Genomic DNA, 20,247 nt, shown 5'->3' with positions numbered 1-20,247 from the left:
CAAAACTCTCAAGCCAAGTGCAATCATTCCAGAAAGTCTATACTAGTCTGCAAAATCCAGGAGGCAACTACGAGTTTGTTCACCTCTCACATGTCTCGTTTCATTATCAACTCTGATTTTGGCATTATAAGTGGAAGAGCAGACTCTATCAGTGAACTTTGTGTAGAGGAAAAATATTTACTCCCCTTCACTGTGTGCTTTGTCTACAGTATTTCATGGCAAAGGGGAATGTGCTTTTTGATGTTTTATGAGCTGACCTGATTTATTTTATTCCTACTCCTCAGAGCATTAGATTACCTCCCTGAGAAGACTGGGAAATTCCCAGGCTGCAGCCTAGTTTATTCCTTTCCCCAAATGAAAATGATACCAAAACACAAATGCAAAAACTTGGTACTATAGCTCTGTCATTGTGCCTACAAACTGCAAAGAGACTGATGGGTCCCCAGTGCCCAGCCCAGTCTTGGAACACAGCAAATGTTCAATTTCTTTTTCATATTAAGATATAAATTGGATCCCTGTTATTCCAGGGAGACAAATTTGTCCTGAGCGTGGAAGAGTTTTCTAAAATGAGAGCTGTATTAAAAAAAAAAAAAAAAAAAGACTTGGGAGACAGTGATGTTTCTGTCACTGGAGGAATTCAAGACATCTGGAGGATCCTACCTCAGGGAAAGGTAGTGAAGACTCACGCACAGACCGGGCGAGGCAGGTGACTTGAGAAGCCTGACTGCTCTGAGATTCCATAATCATAAATGCATCAAACTTGCTTTAGCTACCAGGAAATGTGGCAGTGCTAAGGTCCCCGGGCAGTGTTGGGGATTGCCCTGTGACCACATCAAGTTCAAAACTCAAGGCTCTGAAGTGAAGGCATCCCAGTGTACGTGGTATGGAAAAAGCAGAGGGTGCAAAGTTAGTTAAATAGTTTAATCAGAGCAGTTTTACAATTCTAAAATTAACAAGCAGACTTGTAATAAAAGAGCTTCCATGTTTGCAAAATGACCTTGCTTCCATTCTGAAACTGTCTTTTTATTGGTAAAGATTAGCATTACATTTAAAAGGACTCAAAATGGAGTGATTTTTTATCACCATCCATGTTGTGTGATGCAACTGATGAAATCCCTGAATGGATATTGCTTCAGCTTTGATATTTAAAAAAATGGCCTGACAAGAAGTCCTTAATCAACAACTGATCACAGGTGGCCAAAAGAAAGAGAAAACAACCAAAACTATCATCAAGTTCATAACGTATCACACATTGTTGGTTGATGACACTGGCTCCAAATATACAATTAAGCCCACGACACTTTATTACTATGAATATAATTATCATGAAATTTCTCTCACGTTGATCAACTTGTTTCTGAAGGTTTTCTGTGTTTAAACTTGCATAATAAACATGCAATGAGCTATTTCTTTTGAAAGTGTATTTTTTGCAGTCTTTTTGTTTTCCTACAAAGATTTCATAAAGTTGCAATGTTGCATCAGAGCATTACCAAAATTAGAGCAGGAACACATGGGGAGGGTAAATGTGAATTCAGCGGGATGAGAAGAACCTCCTCTAGTCCTGAGACACGCCACCGTCTTTTTAATGGTGCACACAAACTGCTTTTCTTACCCTCCCCCATCAAGGAGAGAATAATGGAAAACAAAACAAAAAACCTCACAAAATCAATCTAGGAAAAAAAAACGGTTGACACAAAGAAAATAAAGATGATTTTTTTTTCATGCACGTATCTTCTGCATAGCTCAACCCACATATAGTAAGGCACTATTTCCCTTTCGCAACTGGTGTCCACGGCAACGTGTTAAGTGCTACAGTGCTCGGTGACCACTGGATGGGTCCTTCCGGGATGGTGAACTAAAGAGACCAGATGATGCAGCTACCGCGCGTCTCTGTGAATGTCCCATGGTTCAAGGAGACTGCCGGGAGTCTCAGAAGGAAATCTTTCTGCTTGTGTTATGACAGTGTTCCAGAATGGTCTTCTTTTCAGAGTTCCTATTTTGTCTGTATGTGAATTTAGATCATTCTTCAGTCTTTATTCGCAAAGGAAATACACGGGGTGGGGGCAAAGCACAGTCAGGTCTTCAAAAACAGAGCTTCGATGCTCCCAAAAAGCACACAATGTCGGCAATTCACAAAAATCAGCACGATGTTTCCAAGAGCGCTGAGAGGGAGAGACAGAGAGAGAGAGAGATGTAGAGTGAGGGAGAGGGAGTTGGGGGGGGAGAGAAAGAGAGAAAGCAATTGAAGGATTTGGTTTTTAGAGATGATCTGGATCTGAGTTTAATTTAGCTGGTCTTCATACTGTTTCCGGAAACAATCCCCTGCTGGGAAAAATTCCCAGCACCTTTCTTGATACATCTTCCAGACATAAGATTCCTGGGAAAGTAAAGGAAATGTATTAACAGTATATCTTTCCCCCCATATCTGTGTGCTACTCCAAAATACAAGAAAGAAATGGAACTTTCTTGTTTATATACATATATATATATATATATCACATGTAATTGGATGGATCCAAAATCATATGGATAGTTCCTAACTAACTCTACCAGCCTTATTTTACTACTAGTAATACATAGTCAATCAATCTTTATTCCATACACAATTTTTGTGGTATATGTTTTTGAGGCTTCTTTAAAACATATTATTAATCATATCCTAACTCCTTCAAAGTCAAACTTTTTGGAAGTGAACAATCTTGGGGAAGGGGTGGGAGGTATGGGTCTCAAATAGCTTGAGAAGAACTTCAGGCAGTTAACATACAATTTTTTTTTGCATGGGCAGGCACCAGGAATCGAACCCAGGTCTCTGGCATGGCAGGTGAGAACTCTGCCACTGAGCCACCATCCTACCTCCTCATATAATTATTTTGAACTGATAATGCTGTGGGTTGACATTCAACAGATCTGCTCTCTGTTTAAACAGCCAAGGACATTAATTAGGAACACTCAATTTTCTTATAACAGAGATTTCGAAACCTAGACACAGCATTTTCACTCAAATGCTTATTTATATGTAAAATTAGAATTTATTTTTTTCAACAAAGACAATGCTTCCAATATAACAGGAGTTTTACATTATGACACCATGACTAATATGTGAAAGTAATTCCACCCCATAATGCTCAATGCATACATTTGTTCCAGTGTGTGGGGATTCTCTTCCTATCATATCTTTCAGAAGATGGTATAGAGTAGTTATCGTTCACCTACCTGTCCTGTATGCTCTGTTTCATCTTTGTTTATGAGATACATCAGAAAAAACCTGTAGGTAACAGACACTTATCAGAAATTGTATGTATAAAATATCAGCAAAAGCAGATAGTAAATATTTACTTACATTTATTATATGTTGTATCTCATTATGGTAGTCACAGAGAAAACAAAGCAAATGCATTTTCTGGAAACTTAATTACAGTGCACCAGAAATAGGGCAGGATGTTTTTTGACTTGATCTTTCTGATCCGATGGGTGATTTTACCCTGAAACACTTTGGTTTCAGGTTAGGAGCATAAACATTTTTGTCAAAAAAGAAATCAACTCTGATGAATTTTCACTGAAGACTAGCTTAAGAGAAGTGCTAATTTCTTGATCGAGTTTCAGTTGAGTAAAGTTAAACCATTTCAAATTTTTCCATTTCCGTTTTAGTTAAGATAACATTCATTACAATCAATTTTTCTCACAAAAATTTTGCAGTGAAGATCTGATACAATTGTTCGTTTTAACCTTTCATGTCAAATTTTACCAATCTGATTTCTACCACTGTGAATGGGCTTCTGTGATATATCATGGGCTCTGTGGCATTATTTCTTCTAAGTTTTGTTTTTCTGAATCAGATTTTGTTTTCTGTTGGATTTTACTAGAAATATTAGTGATGAATTAGGTGAAAGATGAATCCTGGAAAAAACTGTGACCTTGGCCTTCACCTGCTCCAGGACAGTGTGAGGCTGCCCATGACACTGGCTGCCCGTGACACTAACCCAGTGTTTCCAATCCTTCTGTCCACACTGTTGCTAGAACAAAGGAATGGGTCAAAACCGCAAGGCAAAACATGCTGTGGGGCACAAAAGCTTGAACATCTTTTAAAATAGTTTTCAAAGGCAGTAAAATGTGGCCACAGATGATGTCGTATCACTTGGGAGCTGACAGGCCAGCCAGGCTCAGTGTCAGACGCCACCTGCATCTGTGTGTATATCTTTTCTCTCTTGGGGCAGGAACTGCAATCCCCATTTGGGAAACTGAGGCTAAAAAAGGTTAACTAACTTGCCTAATGCCACCCAGCTGTGAAATCCAAAGCCTGCAATGCTACGCTCTCTTCTACTCAATATTAAAATTGGGTCAGAAACTGAGTGAGAATAGCATTTACCAAACCACAGTTTTGGCTAGTCTCCAATAATGACCAGATGTCTATGTATTTAAAACAAATACGTCACTTTTAATTTTATTTCCAATTGTGCCTAGAGGGATCTGTAAGTCCTCTGGAAAGAAAAATGGAGAGTCCTGTATCTCTAGAGGCAGCCCTAGTAATCCTATTCAAAATGGGACCCACAGTCAAGGCCGTCTGAGAGGCTCCAGGACTCATTTTGCTCATTTTTTTGCCATTACATTTTTTGTGTTCTAGAAAGTATCACTCACATGAGAGCTGGAACTTCATTTCTTAAGTCAACCTATCCCAGAGAAAAAGAGAACCACTAGCGGCTGCTTTTTCTCTCCAAGAAGTGTCAGAAGCCTGAATGCAAATGTAAAGACAAAGAAGTGGATCTCTCTTGTGTTTCTCAAGCTGGTGGAAGAACCTGAGGAGAAGTTCTTCCAGGAGCCTGAGAACTGAAGGATAGAACTCATGGATGCTGGGAGTGTTTGAAGGGTCTAGAACTGGCACACTCACAGGTAATTGGCCAAATTGTGCTCCTGTAAAGTGTGGGTTTCAAATCCGTGGGGCACTGTGTCAAAGTAATCATTGCCTATTCCACAGATGAAGCACTTGGTCTGGAAGACAAAGGGAAATAGCAAAGGGTCAGAGAGTTCAGAGAGCAAAACAACAGGAAAAGACAACTTACCACTTACGAGCACTTATTTTGTTTACTCAACATAAGTGAAAGCATCATGCGGAGTCTGTGCTGAGCACAGGACCATAAATTTAACTATTACCACAAATCTTGCTGTTAGTGTAAACGCTCATAGGCACTGGCAGCAAGAAGTAGCAGAAAGAGTACAGGATAATTCTGACCAAAAGGCAATTGATGTCTTTCCCTTATTTCCTCCAGCCTAAGTGGAAATTCCCAGACCTAGTTCTTGACGTTGTTTCTTGTTCATGGTATTGATTTAAGTTATCCAGACAAAATGAATGTGCCTTCAAGAGGACTGTGAACTTGGTACTAGCAGAATGCTGTCTGACCACCGGGGAAAAAGGTACAGATGACTTCCCCTTGAGGAGGGATAGACACAAAGCTAGGAGGCTTTCAGTGAATCATTCAGTGCAGGAAGATGCCAGGCACTGTGCTGGGTGCAGAATTAACCCCCTGGACAGGGAGTAGGAGTAATTTTCAACTCTGGGTATCAAAGTGCCTGGTCTTCCCACTTTCCACATCTCTTCGTACAGCCTGTAGAGGGGCATCCGCTTAGATCTGCCAAGGTTAGATCTTGCACACAAACCTGAAATGGAATCAGGCCCTCCATTTTATTTTTAGAATTTCATATGTATCAAATGAATTCAATAATCACTATCCTCGGGTGACTCAGGATGCGCAACTTCCTTGCACATAGGAAGCCATTTGAAGCATGTTCATGATGCCCAGGATTCTAAGGCCTAGAATCAAGATGGTTAAGATGGTTTATAAAATTCCTCCTGCTTTATTGATCAACAAATGCTGGTGGCAGATAAGCCACACTCAGCAATGAGGGGGAACGGTCAGGATCTCTGTCACTCAATCAAATGTCTGCTAAATTAAAGGGGTTCAAACCTTAACTTGTTGCCTTTGCCCAGGAACCTGCTCCTCCTCTGTTCCCCACCTGAAGAAACTGTTACAGCACGCATCTGCTTCTCACGCCTGCATCTGCTTCTCACACCCGGAACCTGAGCATCACCCTTGCTTGCTCCATCCTCCTCCACCTCTGCACTCAGACAATCATCTTCTTTTAATTCTAACTCCAAAGTTCTGCTTGAATTCATTCAGTTTCCTGCATGCTTGTGTGGCATTACCTCAGCAAATGCATCATAATCCCTTACCTCGATCATGCTGACAGCCCACTTCCCTGCCCTGGTCTTGTCAGTGTCTAATTCTCTGCCCTCACTTTAAACCATAGTTATCCTGTAAAAATGCAAATCTGATTACCTCCCAGTCTGGCTTTAAATCCTTTTCTTGTTGCTCACAGTCCAAAAGTGACACTGTAAATTTCTCGGGTGAGATATGAGTCTCTTTGTTACCTGGTCTCCTCTAGCCTCATCACTGCAGCTCCAGGCTGTAGGCATCCTGCACATTTGTGCTTCCAAGATACAATGTTTTCTCTTGTATTCAAGAGAAATCCCCTAAATCAAGGTCTTGGCATACAACCTCAGGCACAGTGTGAATGGTGCCCCTGGGGAGTTGCAATGGGGGTGGGCACGGGGAGGGGGAGGGATGTCACCTAATCTACCCTGCTCCCCTGCTCTCTTTTGCCTGTTCAAATTCTTCCAAAGACTTGCTAACACCTTCGGAAGCTTCAGGTCTCAACTTGGACCTCTTCTTTTAGGAAATTGCCTGATCTAATGAATCAGCCACCAATCCAGGAGACCCCAGCACTCAGGGCTCAGCACACTGTCCTGAAATTGCCTGTTTACTTGTTGTCAGTGTTTCACCACTTTAGAATGAATGGTAGCCCCACTCCTTGAGGGCAGGGACTGTTCCATATTATTGTTTACATATGCCTGGAACCTACAACAGTTCCAGCCTAGCACACTGCTCAATTATATTTCGAACTGAGAACAGACCAATGAACCGACATGCTGCTTCTGTCCTTTTGCCTCTTTCCCACATTCAAAATTCTTGTGATAAAGTAAAATGAGTGTCTACACACAAAGCAGCTAAGTCATAAATGGAAAGACTTACCTCCATGTCTTCTTTTACTTGCTCCTGTTGGTCTCGTAATTCTCCAAAAGCATCAATGATTAAACCTGGTGTTTAATAAATACAAAATTAAATCTTTATCAAACAAACAATAATCATTAAATTCATAGCACCCTAGCTAATCCTTTGAAGTACAGCAAAAATACACAGTTTGGAACATCCTTTGAAAATGGTAGAAGTTTGAGTATAAATCTGATATTCCTACTAGGGAAATGGCATTATCTCTTTGGGAGCAGACATACATGCAGTTATTGGGGCATGCACTAACTGAAAAGGTGTTTAAAAATGAAGTTACAAAAGTAGAAAAAGTTCTATTTAACTTGGCATATGAAGATGCTGTGTTATTAAGTACTTTAGCCTAAGAAAGAAAAACTGAAATCTAGGGTTATAAAATACAGAAAATTTCACTAATAAAATGTTCACGCACTAGTATGGAAATAAAACCTTGCCATATTAACTGCTGACTAGCAGTAACAAATATTGTAAGACATTTGCTTCAAGTAAACTTTGCTCATAAATTCCTCATAAATAAACTCTTGCCTAATTTATTAATAGCTCCAGTCAAAAACTAACTGCACTGAGATGTTTTGTCTTAGTCTCTTTTACCCTCCTGCGACTTACGGGCTGCACATTTTCTGGCAAGTGTTTTATGATTTTGCCCTCTCATAAAACACATTCTTATTACATTCAATAAAGACACAAGGAATGGGTTATGAGTCCTTTAATCTTGTTCATGTACTTTACTGAAAAAAAAAAAGGACTATTTTGTATATGTGGAACTTAAATAATGTCACACTTATTGAGTTATTTTAAACCAGGATAAATGTTTAAGATAAATGTGTATGCATAAAGAGATAATGTGAGCACTTTCTTTGAGTGAGGAAAATACCACACTCCCAAGGAACCTTGGTAAAAAGAGCTTGTGAGTGAAAATGGCACCATGGTTATGTGTCAGGGCTTGGGGTCCAGACTGCCTTGCATTTGGATTCCAACTCTGACATTTCTGAGTTGTGCACTTTGGCCAAGTTCCTTAAACTTATTGTGGCTTAGTTTCTCCACGTGTAAAGTAGGAACAAGAGCAGGTCTCATAAGGTTGTTGTAAGGGTAAAACGAATGAAATCATGTGCCTGGCACATAGTAGGTACAAAACAATAACAGCTCTATGATTATTTATGAGGTGCTAATTATGCACAGGTACTGAGCTGGGAACTTTAACGTATCATTAAGTAAATAAATTATATTTATTTAAAGTATTGTTTATGTTATTAAACATTAATATTACTAATATATTATTTTTAAGCCTCTCAGTAACCTTACAGCTCAAAGATTTATGTAATGTCCTTTTTTTTTTTGGACCAGAGAGGTTAAATGGCTCACCCATCCAAAGTCAGGAAGTGGCAGGGCTGGGATTCAAACCCAGGTATGTGTGACTAAAAGTCCTCTTTACCTTTTGGAAAGAGACAAAAGAGAACCATGTGTATCTTCCCCCTGGACCAGGGCCCCATGCCTGTTTGAATTTCCTCCACAGACACTGAAGAAATACTGGAAGGAAACGTTCTGTTTGGCTTTTTCCATGCAACATTTGACATTCTTATCTTACCGTTCACATGATTTCCAAAAATGTATGGCTCAAATTTTCGATTTTCTTCAGCTTCGGTGAGGATGAGGCTTACCTTGAATTATGGCCAAGAGAATGACAATTACAAAGAAGAAGAAGGTGATGTCGAAGATGATTCGATAGATCTCATACTCATCCCCTGCCGGGTCTTCGATTTCATCGCCGATGCCTCCGCCGGCACGCACCCCCACATACATGTGGAACATGTAGCACTGGAAAAGAGGGACAAGGAATCACTCCAGGGACGCACGTGGCCTGTCTTCATCCTCAGCAAACCCAAGTCTCACTCTCCAGTTCCGAATCCTTATGCAGGAAGTGCTGAGAAGCTTCTGCCTTTTATAGTACCTGTTTTTATTTGAATATGTAGAATTGTGATGCAAACACTTGGATCTTCCCTGCTGCTGTCTTTTAAACAAAGCTCTCCAGGGTGGACTCTAGCTAGCATCTCCTGTCTCACTTAGGAGAAACAGAAAAATACCTCACTTGTGTTGTGGCTCCAGAGAGGCTGTGATGATAAGGTAATCGCATTGAGTTGCACACAATTATATTTAATCGTATTGTTCTATTCCATTTCAGCATAATAGACAGAGAAAAGGGGAAGCAAAAGCCCACAGTATAAAAAAGGATGAACCCTTAGAAATTAAGCTACAAAAAATAGACTTAACACTTACTCACCCTCCCCTCACCTATCATATATAGATTATGCCACACTCTGCTGAAATCTTTTTCTCTACTTTAATATCTAGAATAAATAAGAAAGAGGGGTGAGGAAGAAGTTGATGTCAAAGATGATTCGATAGATCTCATATTCATCTCCTGCTGAATTAGCCTTAGAACATTAAAACAACCAGCAACAAGTACAGCAGCTAGTAACTAGTTCAGATAAAGGAGAGATTCAGTAAAGTCCTTTTTGGGTGGCTTTTCAGCTTTGGCACTATTAATATTTTAGGCTGGGTAATTTTCTGCTTGTAGAAGGCTGCCCTGCACTGTAGACATTAAAGCAAGAAATCTGGCTTTACAGAGACCATCAGGAGATAGAAATAGGGTAAGATATTGGGTAATTGGAGCTGAAGGGATACAGATTGTGCAACAGGACTGGATACAAAAACTCAGAAATGGACAGCACAATACTACCTAACGGTAATATAATTATGTTAAAACACTGAATGAAGCTGCATGTGAGAATGATAGAGGGAGGAGGGCTGGGGACATAAATGAAATCAGAAAGAAAGATAGATGTTAAAGATTGAGATGGTATAATCTAAGAATGCCTAGAGTGTATAATAATAGTGAAATGTACAAGGTACAATTTTAAAAATGTTTTTTGCATGAGAAAGAACAAAGGAATGTCATTATTGCAGAGTACTGAAAATAGATGGTAATTAATATTTTAAATTGTCACCTTCTGTGTGAGACTAAAGCAAAAAATGTTTATTAGTTACAAAATTTATATTTTGACTAGTGTATTTCCTAATATAACTTATGTAGATAGTTTGATTGAATGCCATAAGTACTTGGAATCTCAGGTAAGACATGAGATTTTGTTGGTTTGTCCAGAGTGATGCCCGATGAATCCCAGAGTGATTCAATCAGTGAGTGGAAAAGTATCTGCAAAGCCCCCTTCGGGGAGTGGTGAGAATGGGGAGAAATTCAACTTCCCCAAGTTGAATTCTTGATATTCTCACAAGCAGTGTGGACAACCAAAACTATAGGCAGAGCCCCCGGTCTTGGGGTTTGTTCACATGAAACTTAATCCCGCAAAGGATAGGTCAAGCCTACTTAAAATTTAGGCCTAAGAGTCACTCCCAAGAGAGCCTCTTTTGTTGCTCAGATGTGGCCTCTCTCTCCAGCCAACACAACGAGCAGTCTCACCACCCTCCCCCTCTCTACATGGGACATGACTCCCAGGGGTGTGGACCTTCCTGGCAACGTGGGACAGAGATCTTGGAATGAGTTGAGACTCAGCATCAAGGGACTGAGAAAAACCCTAGAATGAGCTGAGACTTAGCATCAAGGGATTGAGAAAACCTTCTGGACCAAAAGGGGGAAGAGGTAAATGAAACAAAGTGTCAATGGCTGAGAGACTCCAAACAGAGTGCAGAGGTTATCCTGGAGGTTATTCTTATGCATCAAGTAGATATGATCTTGTTATTCAAGATGTAATGGAGAGGCTGGAGGGAACTGCCTGAAAATGTAGAGCTGTGTTCCAGTAGCCATGTTTCTTGAGGATGATTAAATAATGATACAGCTGTCACAATATGACTGTGTGATTGTGAAAACCTTGTGTCTAATGCTCCTTTTATCTACCTTGTCAACAAAGGAGTAGAACATATGGAATAAAAATAAATAATAGGGGGAACAAATGCTAAAATAAATTTAGTTTAAATGCTAGTGATCAAAAGGGGTAAGGGGTATGGTAGGTATAATCTTTTTTTTTCTTTCCTGTGTTCGTTTTATTTCTTTTTCTATTGTCTTTTTATTTCTTTTTCTGAATTAATGCAAATGTTCTAAGAAATGATGAATATGCAACTAAGTGATGATATTGTGAATTACTGATTATGTATGTTGTTCATTTAATAAATAAATAAAAAAAAAAAGAAAATGAAATCTGGCTTTGGCCTACTAAATGCCAGCAGTACCCCACCCTGTAGTGAGAGTCAAAAATGTTTCTAGATCTTGCCCAATATACCTTTCTCTTTATTTGCGTAAGTCCAAACTCCTTGTTTCAGGCCCCGTAATTGAGCCACACTTCACCTCTCAAAGCTGATCTTTACTCCTCCCTCTACTGACCTTCATGCTGACTAAACCAGTCTCTTACCCTCCTCCAAATCATCTCTTTCTGACTCTAGAGTCTTGCTCACACAATCCCTTATATTGCCGTGTCCTTTCTCATGCTTCTCCCATTTCTACTCACCCATTAGGGTCTAAATTAATAATACTTCCTCCACGAGGCCTTCTCAGCCTGACACAGACACGCTGACTCACCCACCTGATTCATCACATAATCAAGTCATATTTACATTGCTGCCCTGTGAAGGGGATTCAAACCTTGGGACATATTCTACACTTGGAGAGACACGACACTGTCCTGGGTTTCTTCCATGTTTCTGGCAGCTCCTTTGACAGGCCTCCTCACCTCCCTATTTCTTTATGAACGAATGTCCCAGGACTCAGTTCTTTGACTTTTTCCCTTTAGTAACTCCCTTGGTGAACTTTTCCTATTTCAGGGCTTTAAATACTATGTACGGGACAATTATTTCCCAATATTTCTATTTCCAATCTGTAACTTGTGACTGAATTCCACATTCGTATATGCAAGTTCTGTATTTTTTACTGTCTGGTTCCCTTTTCCAGAAATGACTCCATTACAACAAGAATCATTTTGGTTACTGCTCGATCTCCAATGCCTAAAATAAGGTCTATCATAAACAGATACTAAAAAAGTTATTTGCAGGAAGAATGAGGAGTGAAAGTTCATGACCAGCTAGCTGTTTTCATGATGATCTCACTGCCTCAATTGATAGACTTCAGTTCTCAGGCTACTTTTAAAAGGTGTAGGCAGAAGAACAGGGAGCAAGGAGATGCCAAAACGCTCAGGCTCAATTATCCTGGTCAAATTAACATCTAAGGATCAGATACAGAAGATATAACATTTTGGGTCACATGACCAGAATTTAAGTGATCATATTAATAAAAGTCAATAAAGAATGTGCTACTCAGAAATGAGGATTGTCAGTCTTCATAAACAAAGAGCATCACAGGGCAGCTTTGTCAGTGCCCACCCAAAAACCCTCAGGAGCCCAAGTGAAGGGGTGTCTTACAAAAGGCCAGGATAGTTCTTCTTTAGAGATAGCTGGATTAGGCTGATGGTACCTAAACCTAACCACACACATCAGAATCTCCTGGACACTTAAAAATTATGGATTCCTGGTTCACCTACTGGAGTAATTGCTGGGAACAGAATTTTGAAGATTTTTCATTAAAAAAAATCCCTCAGGATACTACATTAATTTCTCAAAACTTGATGCTTGAAGCCTAACAGTAGATCTGTGATAAGAGGAACTTTCATTTTCACTGTATAGTCTGGAATACTATTTGAATTATTCTTACATGGTTTTTATTAAGTAAAAAATGGGGAGGTTACATGCTTTCTCCAGATCTGCCTTAATATTTGCTTAATTGTGCCACAGAAAATGGATAGGTTTTTAATTTTAGCCATACTATTCTTTCACTTACTGACCAAACACAGGGGTACCTCCCATCGCCCACCTTTCTGTGGCTCACGACACCTGGCTTTGTGTCTGGGACCCCCATCTGTCTAGCCTCTTTAGGGCTGGGTAATCAATTTGGACAATGTGCTATCTGGCTCTGGTCTGGCCCATCTCCATAACTCTCAGTCTGGTTCCTTGAGTTCCCACACCAATACCCACCATGGACAAATAGCACAGCACTGTCTTGTCCAATCCAGGCTCTGGAATGCCTTACGTCTCCCTGTCCCTGTTTGTTTGAGAAGCTGTATTTGACAGCACCGGTACCTTCAATGATCGCGCTAACACCCCTTGCTCTGGACCTTATTGACCAGGATTTTTTGGACTAAAATTTGATTTCCCACACAGATTTATTTTTCTACAGGGAACAGAATGTGTGGACTTGTTGCAGGGACTCTAAGGAGTAATATGTTGGTAATCTGACATATACATCAAACTCTCATGAGGACTGGTTAATGTGAGTCTGTCCCAGAGAGAATGATTTGCTTTTCATGTCTAGACATGCAAATTTGAGAATAACACCATGGAACGAGGTTAAAGTACCAAAGTAAATGTCTCCTTCTTTTCAGATCTCTTGGCAGCCATCTAAGCAGCGTCTCTTGATGAACATCATTATCTCATCGCTCACCTTCATTCTGTGTCAGCCCTAAGAGCTCTGAGGAAGGGACATCAGCATATTTCAACTGATTCATGGTTATGCTGAAAAGATAGGTAGAGTCTTGCGGATTGGATTATTTAGGCTCAGTAAAATAAAAAACTTAAAAATAATGAAATTCACAGTTTACCTTTTAGATTTTGGTATTTTTTTCCCTAATCTTATCCTCACTACCTGCCTATCCCTAGAAAGAAGCAGATAGATGGCTGCAGTGGTGAAATACAAGGTAGTTTGGTGACCACCTGCCAATTCGGGGCTGTCAGGCTTCAAGCTATTAACTGCCTACTCTGCTCCTGAAAATAAAACCCTTTTCCTCCATCTCCTTTTTCACAGATTCAGCCTAGACTTAAAAAGAGGAGCTGGAAATTGGAAAGAAGTAATTCTTAAAGACAAAAAAACATATTCAGAGAATATGACTTCAAGAAGGGGTCTGGCTCTACCAAAATTGGGAATAGGCAACACTAATTCTCCAGACTTGATAGTCTATGGTTTTTTCCCCTTATCAATCTCCTAAACTGATATATTCTGAGATTAATCTTTGTTTATATTATTCTTAGGGAGCACTGAAGGCCAGATCTGGTGGACTGGTGAAGATACTTATAAGATCTTAACTCTAACAAAAAAAAAAAAAAGAGAGACAGTGAAAGATTCTGAGAGAGAACAGAGAATTAGAGAGAGAGAGAGAGAGCTTATTCATTGGGAACACTGGGTAAAAAGTGATTTAGAGTAATTACCTAAGCAGGTCGCTACTCTGGGGATGCTTTCTTCATCCCGGTCACCTGGAAATCTTTTTTCCAAAATATACAGATCTTGATACTTTCTTTGCAACTTCTCACTTAGTAGGTCTGATGCGGGGCCTCACAGACTCATGAATTTATAAAAAGCTGCCCTGATGATTCCTGTGCGCATTTCAGATTGACTCACTTTTTTTAGATGTATGTCCTTTTATATGTTTGGAGTCAGTTTCCTTGACTATCTAGCCACAATCATAATTTTACCCTGGACCTTAGATCATTTTTCACCTTCTCCTCCTACATTCTTGGAGGGGAGGTTCAAATTCTATCGGGCTACTGTTGGTTTAATTAGAGTCTTAGGCTCAAAACACCATGACCAAAAAAAAAAAAAAAAAAAAATCCATTCGTGAATCGGTTGAGTCTATAAAACTGCAGCTATAGTGCCACCTGCTGTAAATTATGAAACACTGGCAGGAGAATCACATGTGAAAATCTAAAATGTTCCTTCACACACAGAAGAACCAACCTGAAACAATGGTATGACTGAGGAAAGACATATTTCAAAATTGGATACCAGATTTTATCTTGTGTAAAGGACATGCTAAAAAGATGGTCATAAAGCAATGATCTTTTAAGAACTAAATTAAAGAAATTTAATCGACAATTTCATATTACAAGTTTCTTTCCTGTTAGATTGCTGTTCTTAGTAAGTCTCCATATCCAATAAGCAGCACTACAAATGATCAGTTAAATACTTAGTTTTGTTGGCCTTTTAAGAAGTTGATGTACAAGTATTAATAAAAGGCAACGTCAAAGGGGTTTTTAGACCCTAGAACTGTAAGACTGATTTAGGTAATGTAGCCTCTGATGTATCAGATTTTAAGTACAATCATCTAGATACAGCGTCATTTATCTTGCTAGTAAAGATGGGCTTGTTCAAAGCTACACTGCCCTTGCAGCTCTGCATGTTAGCAGCAGTACACAGTTGTGAAGAACCTAGGAGCTGAGATTAGGTTATATAGTCTCAGAACTGAGTTTTTTTCTTGCAGGAAGGAGGCTATATTAGGAAAAATCCAAGACACATACTTATGTCCACAATCTCACAGAGAAAAAGGCAAGATAGTAAATTTATTATCTGTAGCAACAGAAACATCTAAAATGGAGCTAGTCATCAATAGTCTTACTATAAAGACAGAAATTCCTCAAACTAAAGAAAATCCAGACTTTTAGCTAAATCTCAAGCTCATTCTAAACTTTAAAAGGCCCTTATGCAAAAATGGGGCAGATTTCTGTTATATATATATCCCACATAATTGGGTAAAGTCAACCAGGAGACCAAATAATACATGGATTCTTCTCATAAGCACTTTAGCACAATCAATAAAGCAATGGAAAGTCACACAGAGTGAAATTCAAATGTGACCCTCTAAAGATACTATTATTACAACTTGAATAGGTTTAAATACGAATGCACGATGATGGAAGGAAGGACCAGGTAGCACAGAGGTCTGGATTACTATGTGAGCGCCGGATCTAAGGTTGCATGTTATTTCTACTACCCCAAATCAGTCCGGGACAGCTGCACTATCGCAATCAGAACGGAGCTTTCCTTTCCACCCACTGTGAGCAATTCCCCGAGCAGCCCACCCTCATCGACGAATGACCCAAGGACACTTCCTGACCATAGCCTGGTGGATTTTGAGATTTAGAAACATTATCTGGTATGTTTCCTGGAATGTAAATGAATCTCCCCGGAGCCACTGTAGATGAAACGACCTGCTATTAATACCCATCGTGGTTTTTGTAACTTCATGCGTGCCAGCCTCCCCTTTCCCTCCCTGCTCTCTGGCCAGCCGCCCCATGTCCTTAGGGTCTCGGTGTTAAGAGGGGAATGTGTGGGGCAGATGTGGTTAAGGGCAGCACTCAGTAAAGGAGATGGAGGCTGTCTAAAGGTGCTGAGCCTAGGGCCAGGGGTCTGGGGGAAGGCAGGGGGCAGTGTCGGGTTAGTGACAACTGTGTAGAGTTATTACTAGTAACCAGTCTTATTGCATTGAATCTGATTTTCTAGTAACTGCTCAAAGCAAAAGAAAAAAAAAATCATTTTTTTTTCCTGTTGGGCTGTCCAGTTTGAAAGTCCAGCAAAAGGAAAGATAGGACATGGTTACCAAAAGGGGGTATAGGTGGGCCTAAAATCCATGATGCTATGGAAAACCAGGCAAAGGGAAGGAGCTCTAGGGACAGGGTACTTGGGTTATTTTGCCCAGCAATTAATCAGAGAAGAAAACTCTGTATCAAAGAGTATGTCTTCTGTTTCAGCCATAAAATGGATCTGTAGCATTATTTAAAACATTTTGATCTATATTCATATCTGTATCTTCCAGATATTTAAAAAAAGGTTTTCATTAAAACTTTCATTAAAAGTTTCCATTAAAAAAAAGTTTTCCAACAGACGAGTGGCTAAACAAACTGTGGTATATACATACGATGGAATATTATGCAGCTTTAAGACAGAATAAACTTATGAAGCATGTAATAACATGGATGGACCTAGAGAACATTATGCTGAGTGAGTCTAGCCAAAAACTAAAGGACAAATACTGTATGGTCCCACTGATGTGAACGGACATTCGAGAACAAACTTGGAATATGTCATTGGTAACAGAGTCCAGCAGGAGTTAGAAACAGGGTAAGATAATGGGTAATTGAAGCTGAAGGGATACAGACTGTGCAACAGGACTAGATACAAAAACTCAAAAATGGACAGCACAATAATACCTAAGTGTAAAGTAATCATGTTAAAACACTGAATGAAGCTGCATCTGAGCTATAGGTTTTTTTTGTTTTGTTTTGTTTGTTTGTTTTTTTATATATTTTTTGTATTTTGTATTTTTATTTTTTTCTCTATATTATCATTTTATTTCTTTTTCTGTTGTCTTGCTATTTCTTTTTCTAAATCGATGCAAATGTACTAAGAAATGATGATCATACATCTATGTGATGATATTAAGAATTACTGATTGCATATGTAGAATGGAATGATTTCTAAATGTTGTGTTAGTTAATTTTTTTTTAATTAATAAAAAAAGTTTTCATTAAAAACTTATTTTTGATTCCTTAGTCACTAGCAATTTACAGTAAAGCTTTTCAATTGTGGCATTTAAAGGGAAGGGTGATTTTAAATCAACTATTGGCTTAAAGTATAGTATCATTAAGCAGCAGTTCTACATGTAATAGGAAATGTTGACCAGGTATCTTTGCAAGTTTTCCCCAAATATGTGGAATTTCAGGGGACTCTTTCTTTCAGATGATCTTCTTAAAAAAATAATGAGCATATCAGACTTTATAGACAAGCATTTAAAAAGAAATTTCCTTGGGGGCAGGGGCTTTGCTTCAATATTCCTTATCCCTAACAAGTAAGTACCTGGAACAGCAACCTGCTAAATACATATTTAGTGAACCGAAATAATCACAAGTATTAAAGGAATTAATGTTTAAGGGAGCACAGAGTAACGGTTAGAGTCTGGTCTCATTCAGATACATATTTCGGTGCTGTTGTGTGACAATAGATTAAAAACTCTAAAAATCGGTGGAACTGCACTACACAAACAGGGAACCCCAAGTTAAACCATGGCCTATAGTTAATAATACAAATACACAAATGTGCTTTCATCAGTTGTAACAAAAGTACCACACCAATGCAAGTTGTTAACAATAGTGTGGTATATGGGAATCCTTTGTTTTATGCATGATTGTTTTGTAAGCCCACAACTTCTCTAATAAGTTTTTTTAAAAAGTGCATAAAAAAATACATATACAAGTCACACTGGTTAAAAAAGAGAGAGAGAGAGAGAGAGAGAGTCTGGTCTCGGGTCTCTTCTTTACTGTGTGAACTTTTGCAAGTGAATCAAACACCAGTTTCCTCATCTGTAAAATGGAGATAGTAGCACAGGGTTGTTAGGAGATTAAATGGGTTAATATTTACAAATGGCTTGGGATAATACCTGCCTCAGTATCACTTACAGCAAGTACTACAAAAGTACTTGAATTTGTAACTGCGATGAAATTATGTTCAAATGGCTCTGATCATCACAGACCTTTTAGCTATCACATTGTTTTCTAAGTAGGTAACTACTAACACACACAAATCATAAAGTCATAGACAAGAAATCAGTAGAATGATGTTAATGATGTGAAATAACTGACATTATGAATTATTTTCATAAGAACATGATTTGCTCTGCAGTCGACCATATATGAACCTATAAATTATGTTTTTACCCCCACATTCTCCCAATTAAACATCTCTTTTGTTCCAGGTTCTCAAAAGGGTAAATGGTATTAATTTTAATGCCAATAAGCTATTACGCATTCCACATTTTTAAATAACCTGCAAGTCATTTGAGAGTTATCCTTTATTGTTTTTGAGATTTTTGTTTTCTTTGAAAAAAATAGGGAAGAAAAAAAGAATGGATAAACACAAAAACACTAGGAATGACAATCTTGTTGGAAGATCTCTAAACTGGTGATTAGATGACAGTAAAAAAGAGAAAGGGGATTGAACAATGATCATTTATGATGAAAACTTATTTTTAATTGATGGAAAATATATACTTTTACAAAATAAGAAAGATTTGAGCATAAAAATCTCAAGTATAGTTAGGCAGGGGATTACAAACGTAACATCAGGTTGGGGTAGAGTTTTTTTCCTCCCTCTGCCCTGTTAATTCCCCCTGGCCAGCTGTCTCTAGATTATGCTCCCTCTTCCCTGCCAAGAAATAACTCCCTATCTGGTTATACTGATTTTGAGGAGAACTGAACTAAACTTTCTCTTTTAACATGGTAGAAAAAGAAACTGTTCCCGATTTAAAAAAAGTAAAATAGCATGCATATGGTAAAAAAAAATTATTAACTCAGACAAAAATATATAAAATGAAAAGCATAAGTCTCTCTCTCCTACCTTTGGTGCCATGCCCGATGGAAATCTTTGATAACAGTTTCTTAAGAAAAATTCCCAGAAAAGTTGTATGTAAATTCTAACATATCTAAAATACATGTTCTAGTATGTGTAGATGTATATAACTATATATAACCTTAAAAAATTAGGAGCATATCACAACACTGTTCAGGATCTTTTTTTTCTTTTTTTACTTAAATATAATCTGTGTATCTCTTCATATCAGCATATACAGATTTACCTCATTTTAAAATAACTGCCTAGCCTCCCATTGTATGGGTTTACCATAACTGATTTAATGAGTACTCCATTGATAACGATTTAGATTATTTCCAGTTGGCAATAGCAGCTAGCATCCCGAACACATAGAAGGATACTTTGTAAGTAACCTTTAGGTCAATTCCTAGAGTAGAATTGACAGGTAAAAAGGATATATATATTTAGAAATTAGATAAATATTTAAAAATTTCTCTAAAGATGCTATATCAATTCAAATCCCCAATAACTTAATGATAGTCCAGTTTCCCCACCAATTCATAAGATATTAATATATCTTAAAAAGTTCCAAACCCGGTGGGTAAAAAATGGTAGGTAATTCACTGTTTTTACTTGCATTTCTATAAACGTGATAGAGGCAGAACATCTTTTCACATATACAATCAGACTGACTTCTTTTTACTGTGAATTGTCTGGTCATATAATTTGTGCACTTTTCTACTAGCTTCTCTACATCTTCTTAAATGATATGACAAAGGGCTTTGTAAAGCAAGGAAACTGGTCCTTTGTTAGAGTGTTGAATATATTTCCCCAGTTTGTTGCTTGTCTTTAAGGCTTTGTTTGTTATTGTTTTTTTTTTAATGCTTTCATGGATCTTAGATTTTAATTTCATACTCAGAAAGACCTTTCCTCATTTCA

At 38.4% G+C, this 20,247-nt stretch overlaps 1 protein-coding gene across 2 annotated transcripts in view; it reads right to left on the bottom strand.

Moving 5' to 3' along the window:
* Positions 1 to 906: 906 nt before the first annotated feature.
* RYR2 (ryanodine receptor 2) overlaps positions 907 to 20,247 on the bottom strand; it is a 779,580-nt gene continuing 760,239 nt past the window's right edge. For both annotated transcript variants that reach the window (XM_077168436.1, XM_077168435.1), the window contains 5 exons: positions 8,777 to 8,933; positions 7,086 to 7,150; positions 4,886 to 4,986; positions 3,214 to 3,265; positions 907 to 2,377 (listed from right to left, as the gene is read on the bottom strand). In XM_077168436.1, the coding sequence (XP_077024551.1) occupies positions 2,282 to 2,377; positions 3,214 to 3,265; positions 4,886 to 4,986; positions 7,086 to 7,150; positions 8,777 to 8,933 (471 nt within the window). In that variant the 3' untranslated portion in view covers positions 907 to 2,281. The remainder of the gene's footprint in view (positions 2,378 to 3,213; positions 3,266 to 4,885; positions 4,987 to 7,085; positions 7,151 to 8,776; positions 8,934 to 20,247) is intronic.

The sequence above is a fragment of the Tamandua tetradactyla genome, chromosome 7 (genome assembly GCF_023851605.1).
Source record: "Tamandua tetradactyla isolate mTamTet1 chromosome 7, mTamTet1.pri, whole genome shotgun sequence".
In the NCBI taxonomy this organism is placed as follows: domain Eukaryota; kingdom Metazoa; phylum Chordata; class Mammalia; order Pilosa; family Myrmecophagidae; genus Tamandua; species Tamandua tetradactyla.
The sequence above is the reverse complement of the archived record's forward strand: the minus strand, read 5'-3'. Positions and strand labels throughout refer to the sequence as shown.